This window comes from Vigna angularis, chromosome 1 (assembly GCF_016808095.1).
Source record: "Vigna angularis cultivar LongXiaoDou No.4 chromosome 1, ASM1680809v1, whole genome shotgun sequence".
Taxonomy (NCBI): domain Eukaryota; kingdom Viridiplantae; phylum Streptophyta; class Magnoliopsida; order Fabales; family Fabaceae; genus Vigna; species Vigna angularis.
Genome location: NC_068970.1, coordinates 2,538,212 through 2,548,660, shown reverse-complemented (window position 1 = coordinate 2,548,660; position 10,449 = coordinate 2,538,212). Strand labels below are relative to the sequence as shown.

At 25.7% G+C, this 10,449-nt stretch overlaps 1 protein-coding gene across 1 annotated transcript; it reads left to right on the top strand.

Annotated features, from left to right (window-relative positions):
- Window positions 1–6,186: 6,186 nt before the first annotated feature.
- On the top strand, window positions 6,187–7,293 carry LOC108338051 (FCS-Like Zinc finger 15). Its single transcript, XM_017574717.2, has 2 exons — window positions 6,187–6,503; window positions 6,755–7,293. Exons 1-2 carry the CDS (start codon window positions 6,292–6,294, stop codon window positions 6,939–6,941), a joined length of 399 nt encoding a protein of 132 aa, XP_017430206.1. The 5' UTR covers window positions 6,187–6,291; the 3' UTR covers window positions 6,942–7,293.
- The last annotated feature ends 3,156 nt before the right edge of the window (window positions 7,294–10,449 follow it).

Here is a 10,449-nt window from a genome sequence, read left to right as displayed (position 1 = left end):
TCAAATTAATGATAGTCACACTTTATCTTAAGTCGCTTAATATTATAACTGATTTTTTTGAAGATTATTAGTTCAGTCTCATTTCCTGACCTTACAATCGCAATAGTCGTCCATGGAAAGTATGACCAATGACGAATTATTTAGATTGTAGTTTGACTATAAAATAATACGATATATTTATATATTATTGTTTTTTATTGGATATAAACACACACACATATATATATATATATATATATCATTTTTTTCTTATTTATGTCAAAATTCATTTATTTATTTTTCTCTATTTCGTTTTTTTAACATATCACACTTTTTGTGATTTGTCATTGAAATATTTTCACCTTATTAACTATAATTACAATTCTTTGATGGAATAAAAATCTCAATTTCAATTTAATTATATGTGAATTTATGAACACATGAAATTGACTTTTCACTTATGCACTTATTCTCCTAACAGATACGAAAGTTTTTTTACACATCAAATCCAGACAAATTATAATAAATAAGTCAATGTAAATTAGTTAGTTTTATGAATTTTCAAATAAATTTAAAATGTATTCTATATTATATATAATCTATTTTAATCATATTTATTTAGATTTATTGTGGTATCATTGTTAAGTCTTTAATTATATATTACTCATAAATACTTTTTGGGATATGCGTTACTTATTTAATGTTAAAATTATTTGTAGTCATAAACATACATTATTGTTTAAATAGAGATTTGTAGGGGTAGATGTAGAGGTGTCATTTGAACCCCTGGTCCATGGGTTGACTCTGATCCCTTCTAAAATCAAGCCCAAATTTTCTAGCTCACTTAATAGGGGGCTTTTTAAAAGCCCCAACCGCTAAAGCCCCACATAAAGTGGGTTGGGGTAGGGTTAGGATGGGGCTAGGCCCCAAACTAAATTAATTCACTTTTAATGTTTTTTTAGTTATTTTTTTTATTTACTTTACAAGTTCAATAATTTCCAAAATTTACATGATATTTAATATCTTTTTAATTAAATATAAATGTATAAATATTGATTTTATAAAAAATTATTTAAAATAATTTTTAATTATAAGTATATTTTAAATATATAATTTTATTATTTTGGAAAGTTAAAAAAGAAAATTTTTATTATTATTTTTATTTAAAAGAAAATGAAAAAAATTTCAAAAAAGAAATTATAAAAGTAACACAGTTGAAAATTTCATTTTTCAATAATCAAATTCTGATATCTATATAAATATTTGAAATATTAATTATGGATAGATTTTAAATTCAAATATACTGATTGGATGAATTTTTAATATCGGTGTAAAATTTTTATTTTTTATAGTTTGTCATATAAAATTCTTTTGTTGAATGTTTTGTATAGATATATATACATTAAAAAATTAAACCACAAACTTTATAAAGTTTAAAATTAATTTCACTTAATAAAAGAACTAACTTTTTAGTGAAAATCATTGTTAGGCAAAATTATTATAAATATCATATATGTTAGTATACAACATCTAGATGTAATCCTAGTGGTTATAAAATCAGATTTTTTTTCCAACCTTTTAGATTAAATTAATATTTTAAAATCAGACTTATCTTTATCCAACAAAGACCGATTTTATTGAATTATTTATCATAATTGAGCCGATTGTAATAAAAAATAATTAAATAATATATACAATATTTTTAAATAAATATAATGTTATAATTTATAATACTAAAATTAAAATTATTATTGTATTTAATTATTAACATATAAAATAAATAAAAATTATAATAATTATAATAATAAATAAATTACATCAATGTCTCTTAATAAGAAACTAATAAAAAAGACAAATGAATATAATATAAAATATATGAAAAAGATATAAAAATATATAAATTGATGTAAATGACTAAATTATACGTTTCATAAATTTTTTTTAAAAGAATATATAACTTTATAAATAATAAATATTAATTTTATTAAATTTGGAAAATTAATAAAGTTAAAAAGTTATTAAGTCAAAATTTTAACATGTTCACACCAATTAAAAATAATGTAATTTTGATCACAAATCTTAATCGAATGATATTGATTTAAACTAGTGACAAAATAGATTACCATCTATAAATAAATTCGTTAGTCCATCAAAATTTTACAAATTAAATTAAATTTTTTAACTTTTAAACTTATTTTATGTGGATATCTCTAAACTGTCAAATTAAGAAACCAAAATTAAGAAACCAAAATTAAGATGTAAAAATTATCAAAACAAAATTTGGAAATTAAGGAATAATTGTATAAAAGCATTATTGTTAAACTAATTAATATAGAAACAGTTATGAAGTAGAAATTAATTTTATTGGTAAAAAAATATAATTACACATGAATCAATTATAGTTATAAGTTATTACTAACAAAAATAAAATGACAACTGGATAAAAAATACACATTATTTGTGATTACTTGTATGATGATATTATGTTTCTGAAAGTTAAATTTTGTAAAAAGGAAAGCCCATGGGCTGGCCCTAGCCTATAGGGCTTTAGGGGTTTTTAGTCCTGTGGGCTTTTTTAATAAAGAGTTTTTTTGGCCCTGTGGACTTTTTTGGCCCCAACCCACATGGGCTAGGGCCAAATCTTATTAAAGGGACTTATTTGACAGCTCTAGGTAGATGGCCTTGAGGTAGTAATCTTTGTTTTCTTTTTATTGTACACTGTATATGTTCTTTTACATGGATAAAAATATGGCGCTTATTTTAAATGCTTCATTTATTTATATTTGTTTTTATCCATAAAAAATATTATTTATAAAGATGTCTAAACTTCGATTTGATAAGATATAAAATCTCGCATTAACAACTATTATAAATAAATAAGCTTTTTTTATTCAAAGAGAGTTCTAAGAGTTTCCACACTCTTTTGTTCAATTATTTGGTCAATCATTTGAACTAGAGCTGTCAAAATGGATCACAACCCTCGAGCTAATCCGATCTATCATATGTTTGAGTCGAGTTGGATTTAAAAAAATTATATTTTTTTTACGTGGGTCAGATTTCAACCCGACTCATGCGGGTTGAATCCGTGATGGGCCGGGTTGGCCCACCAACTCACCTACCTAATTTTATTTTATTAAAATTTAATTTTAATTTTATAAAAAAATATTTATTATTTTGTTTTTGCTTGAAAAAATTATTTAGGTTATTTATTTTCAAAATTAATTAAACAATTATGTTGGGAGTAAAATTTAGAAGTGAAATTTGTTTATATTTGAATTATAGAAAGTTTGTAACTTCTTTTAATTTTAAAAAAATTGTAATGAAGTGAGCTGAGCCAACCCGTTTACCCACTAACCCGTGATGGACCGGGCTAAGTTCGAATTTTTCTAGCTCGCTAATAAATGAGCCGGGTTGGATTGGCTCACTAAGTGACCAACTCGTAGTGGGACAGGTCGGGTAGCCCGTTTTGACAACTCTAATTTGAACACATGTTATAGAAATCCTAAACAAACTAATATTTATCTTGAATCATTTTGAAACAAATTTTAAATGACACCTAAATTTTAAATTTTGAAACAAATGTGTCATTTAACTCATTTTAAATTTTACACCTACATTATCTTTTGTTTATATTATTTGGTTAATGTACAATATTTTTGTGGGTCAATTTAATATTATACTTTACCCTTTAAATTAAATATAATTATGAAGTGGATTAAAAATAAAATTATTATTTTAATGTAAGCTGTACATGTATAAATTGTATAGAATAAAAAAAGGATTTATAAATGGAATAAAGTTTTATATATACTAGTGGAAAAGAGACTATACCTCTTTGTTTTTTAAACGAATAACAGTCAGTGAATGATCTGTATAATATTATAGTGTTAAAAAATGTGAATGACTTATAATGTATTATATGTTGAATTGCCTATGCACTTTCATATTTGATTTTTTATTTTTTATTTAAAAATATGATTAAAGATAAGATAGAACATTAGGTATGTGTTTCAAAGAATATAATTCTCCTTATAAGCATTTTTTTTAATTTACAAACAATCCTTTTAATTTTAAACATCTATATGTATATATATATATATATATATATATTGTTTATAAATAAGTTTTTTAAATATAAAAGTAATATGTATTAATTACAAATTAATTTATAAAATAAAATTAATACTAAAATTTGTTTTCTAATATATTATTATTGTCCATTGAAATATTAAAGTAAAGATATAGGAGGAGTGAGAAAACCTTTTAGTTTTGAAGGAGTTAAATGCACCTTCTGAAGTAAAAATAAAGATTGATACTATCTCCTCTCTACAAATTTTCTTTCTCTAGACTGCACAAATCATCATCAGGCCTCTTCTTTCCTTTCCACCTTCATTAATTGATGAATTAAAGTTTCAGATTTTGCAAGGTAATCACAGGAGCCAAATTTTATTAAAAACTATTTGAATCCTTCAAAATAATCACAATGTCACCTTTTAATTTACATTTCTTACACTAGATTCAAATTATTTATTATTTATTTTTAAAGATGATTTAAAGTTAGGACACAATTATATCTTAGTAATACAGGATTTACTAATCGGTATTCATTAATTTTCTTGAAGCAATGAGTTAATAAGTTATAAATTATAACTTATAATTGTTGTTATTCTAAACTGTAACTTTATAATATATTGTTTATTAAAAGAATATAATCGTCCTTAACAAATTTCTATTTTATTTACTAGTTCGTTATAAGCGATACAATACCGATTAAATTAGGCTATAAATTATGAATTTTGAGAGGAAATTGACTTCATTCCTCGGATTAAAAAAAATCTCAACTTAATTTTTTTAATCATATATATAGTTCTATTTCTCACTTTCTTTTAAATAAGTCTTCACTAAATTTTGTTCTCATTAAATTTTTATTTTTAAAAATCAAAACAATTGGATCATTCTAGTTATTTCGTACTAATACTATTAGAAAGATGTCACTTGTCAATTCGTCAAATTGTGGTTTTTTTAAATATTTTAAATAATTTTTTAAAAAAGTTACTTTTTTATTTTATTTTAAATTGTCATATTTGACTTTGTGTGACAATGATATTGTAACGTTGCATTAATCTCAATTTAATTTCTTTATTTTTATTTTGTTTTAATTTAGTTTTAAATATTTTAAAAATTAAACAATTTTATAATTTTTTAAATTCAAACAAAATTTAAATTATATAAATTTTTACAAATACTTTTATTAAAATCGATATTCTTATTAAATTTTTTTAATAAAATTTAGTTTATTTATATTTATATTTAGTTAATTATATAAATATTAATTATATTAAATTTATATTTAATTAATTATACAAGTGAGAGATTTATTTTAAAAAAAGTCCCTAGAAATAGGTTTCAACTAAAAAAATTAGAATTTACTTTTGAAAAGTATTCCAAGTCTTCAAATTTAGAGCTTAATGTTTAAATGAATTAAGGAAGAGCAAAACGAAATTCATTTTAAACATTAAATAAAAAAGCATTATTAAATTTAAATATATTATAATTTGAATCACATTTAAACAAGTTTGTTTATGAAGCTCTGGAGTGATTCGAAGAAAAAGGATAAATGGGTAACCAAATTTAGTTGAGTGAGTAAAGATTAGACTTATATCCTAAGACTTAATGAAATGTTAATGATGATTAAGACTTATATATACCTAATCATAAAAAGTCTTTGACATTCAACTCACTTGGACTTTTCTTATCATATAAAGAAAACATGGATCCACATTACCCTGTGTGGGTGTACTAAAAAAGACAGAGAGAAAAACCCTAAGATATAGTGTTTATCTTGAACACCAAAGTTCAAAGACAGTCACACAAATCATGCACTGCTTCAACTAAAAGCTCTCACAAAAGTTAAATGTCACTGGACACTCACTCACTCATTCATTCCCCTCTTCTCTTTTTCCTTCTTTTCCTTACTACCAAAAAGATCAGCTCATCCATCCAAGAATCAATGATGGATACCCTAAGCCAAAATGCTGCTACCAAACACATTAACACAAAAGGACAAAACGCACCCAGTTTTCTTCCTTCACCAAAAATATTTCCCAAACTAAAATCCACCCTTACGTGGCATTTCCATACCCAAACTAGTCAAATCTCTTCTTACTGCTCTATAGCTGTACGGGACCCACTCTTCTCCCTTCCTACTGTTCTATCCTTCTTCTTCCCTTCTATTTATTATGCTCTTTCCTCCGCCATTTTTCATACACGATTTATTATAAGAGTAACATAAGAAAACCCCTAGAATGAAACATGGTTGGTCTCAGCGTAGTGCTCGAAGTTCAGAAGCCTTGTATCAATAAAAAGACACCTCAAGTCATTAACAAAACCACCATTCTGTCTACCACCACCACCCACAGAAAACCAGCCCTTCCTCCTTCTCCTTTTCAGTCCCCCACTTTTCTAGATCAATGCTTTCTCTGTGGGAAGACACTCTCGCCAGGGAAAGATATCTACATGTACAAGTGAGTCCTTTTAATCAAAAGATACAAGAACTCACCATACCCTTCTCTCTCTCTTTATGTTTCTTTTTTTCTTGATCCATATAACCTACATTATTTAGTCTGTTGGATATAATAAGACTTTTACTTTTGTTGTTGTGTTGTTATTTTTAGTCTAGGTTCAGATCTTGTGATGTCTGGATCTTTTGTTTGTTTATCGATGTTATTGAAGTTGTTTTTTCTTTCGGGGTGTGGTTGAAACACGAACATTGTAGAGGGGACAGGGCATTTTGCAGCGTGGAGTGCAGATGCAAGCAGATTTTTTGGGACGAGGAAGAAGCTATTAAGAAAGAGAAGTGTTCTTTGGCTGCAATGAGGCCGACGTCGTCTTCGTATTCATCTTCTTCGAGTTCACGTCATCACCGGAAAGAAACAAGAAACCGTGGTGTTGGGTTTTTTTAAGGAAGAAATGATGAGAAACGGGAGGATTGTAATTTTTTGCACTCGCATTCCAGTTTTACCCACTATTTATTTTGTTAATGACAGCAGAGGGCTTGTCCTTTTTGCTTCCTAGTATGAAGCCAAAATGTCCTTTCAGCTTTTTATTTTTTGGGGTCCAACTTCTGGCTGTGCCAACGCTGAGACCTGATGAGGGGTGGCATTGCGATGCTTTCGTTCTGTTGCTCAGAAACCGAACCCACACAGAAACACTTCCATGTTTTGTCTTTTATTTCATTTTTAGTTGCTGACAGTTGGAAGGGTATTTCTGGCATCTTATCATGGTTGCTTTCTGAAATCAAGCAAGTCCTATTAATCTTCGTTGTTAATCAAAACTTAAACTCATTGTTTAATGGGTATATGAAGCAATTGGGTTGGATGGTCATGGTCATTGAAAGTGATGGTGCACTTATACTTGCAACAAAACCATTTTGCAATGTGAATTTCTGAAGTGATTTTGAGAAGGGTAATTAATTAAGCTTAAACTCAGTTCTTAATAGACTGAACTGAAATATTAATAGTGGAAGGTGATTGATTGATTGACAGTGAGTGGATTATCCTTGGGGGTTGTGGCATGAAAGAGCGGTGATTGTTTTTAAGCAAAATGACAATGGAATACAGTGATCAAGTTTCCATGCATTTGTGAAGTTGTCGGGGTAAGTACGAATGCCACATTTGTAGTTAGGTATGCAATGTTTCACATTTCTAGCTACCTCTCAGGTGCTCATGGAACGCGTATACTATGCTACCACCCTAATTAAATATCAAATTATAAATTTATTGTATATTTTAAATTTAAAAATCATTTTTTTTATAAAAATTAGGCTTAAGTCTCATTAATACTAGTAAATCTTCTTGAAAAGATCCATCATTTATCTCTATTCATACATGTTAACCCAATGTCATTGAACACGTACAAAGAACCAAAATTAAGTCAATTTTAGATTCAAATAAGTTTAATGACGTACAGGTTTAATTAAGATTGGACTCAAATAACCTCAGTGGTTTAATATGTGCTAATTTATGGGGTAAATATTTATTTCATTAAATTTGAATTATTATATTTTCGGAAGGAGAATTTCTTTCATTAAAAAGAAGGAAGGTAAGGTCCTTTTACATAGGTGGAGTTGAATTAGGTTAGACTTCGTACTCGTTAACCAGTCTAATTAAAATAATTTCAGTTGTGTTGGATTTGTACATTTTTTTTTTACCAAATCTAAATTGAATTAATATTATAAAACTGTGAATTTAGCTGGATGGAGTTGATGAGTGTAAAAAGGAACAAAAAAAAATATTTTTTATTTTAAAAAGTGATTAACGGTTTTATTGAAACAAATTCAATAAAAACTTGTTTAAAAGAAAATAAATTGATTCAGAGGTAAAAATACATGACTTTTTTTATGCAGTGTTTAAAATTTAATTCCAAAATTAACAACTCTTTTTACGATTTTGTGGTTGAAGTTTGACACTACCAATAAAAACTCATTCATCTTTCTATAAAAAAACTCTTTCGTTTATAATAAATTATTCTTACAAGGAAAAATATATTTTCATTTTTTAATATGAATGAAAACTATAGAGAAATTTAAACTTGTATTGAATTTATCACTAAAGTAAAAATGGATAGAGTTTTCAAATATGCCATGAAAGCGTACAATATGCATAAAGTAGTTTAGAAACTCACAAATAGTTTCTCCGTTATAAATATTCTAGAGAATAAGTGGACAATAATAGATGCAACTTTTCTAGATTTTCATTTTTATATATTGTGTGCAATAATAAATTAAAATTTAAAATATATAATGTCAGGAATAGGTGGCATTGAATGTATTAGTTCAGTAGCAAAACAATATGATTAAGTATGGTGGTGAAATATAACTAAACATATTTTTATAACTGATTGTGTTACATATCTAATTTTGATTTTCTTATGCTACAATTATAGAATTTTCATTTATTTTAACTAGTTTTTTGTTCTCAATTTAAATAATGTTATTCTTTGTTATCCTTCATGTCAAGCATCGCCCATGTTTGGTTCCACATCCGAACAGATGTGGCACATTGCTTCAGAAGCTACCTAGCCTTAGTCCTGTACTTTCAATATTAATGTGATTTGAAATACAACCATACATCCAATGCACAAATACCAAACACCGTTAAGTTATACATGCCAAGAGATTGAATGAAAAATGAAGATAGTTATATATAAATTTCGAAGTAAATTTTACTTTTACTTGTTATTGAAATACAAAAAGTTAATAGAGAAAAATCATGAGAGAAAAATTATGACTTAAACGATGCAAGTCACTACTTACATCAATCGATTATTAAAATTGGAAACAAAGAAAAAGTTCGACAGAAACAAAAATTCTTCCGACGATAATTCTAGTCTCATTTCAACGGAAACAATATAAATATATATATATATATATATATATATATATATATTTAAAATAACTTTTCTTTAAATAATTTGATGTAAAAAGTAATTTTTAAAAAGTATACTAAAATAAATTATTTTATAAAATATGAAAATCAAATCAAATTTATTTTATTTATTATTTGAACATTTTTTTTTTCTTTTTCTCTCATATTTTGTTACGTTAAATCTTATGTCTCATATAAGTCGATCATGGGAGCTTTTTTCATGACCTTCAATTTTTCTTCCTGTATCTTCAAATTTTACTTGATGTTGAATATGCTCTTTATATATATATATATATTAAATTAATTAGCTAAGAAAATAATTATTGTTTATTAAATTTATTTATGGTGAAAAGTATATATTTATCAGTTCTTGCAACTCAAGTCACTTTCACTTTTAGAAACAACTTTAGGTTCTATTGGTTTAAGATGATTTACTGTTTCAGAAGATTGTTCAAAACGAATTTGTAAAGAATCATTGTGTTTGCTTCTAAAGATTTGAAATTGAATTGATGCACTGATTTGAGGATAAGTGTAATATCCCATCTCCCTGATGAGAGAAGATTTGCGGGAGGAAAAATGTAATTTACAATACTATCCCTAATGGATTATTTCCCACGTGCAACTTATTTACATTTCCAAGGTGCAATTGATTTTATGTTGTAATTGAAACAATAAGAGTATTTGTGCTTCACAAAATAATAATAATAATAATAATAATAATAATAATAATAATAATAATGACAATGATACAATTTTTTTCATGTTAATTTTTTTATAATAATTTTTACAATTATATATAATATTAATAATTATAATTTTATATTATTTTTACTATTAAGGATATTTTGATAATCTTTAATTTTTATCAATTAAACAATTATTTTATCTGTCACATTGGTCAAATTTTACACTAATTTCACAAACTTTACTTTCAAATCCATTTTTACCCACTTCCAAATCTTTTCAAAAAAACAATAATCAATTCATTATCGAATCTCTTCAAATCCATTCACCCATTCTTCTCCAAATCTATCTTCTAAAAGGA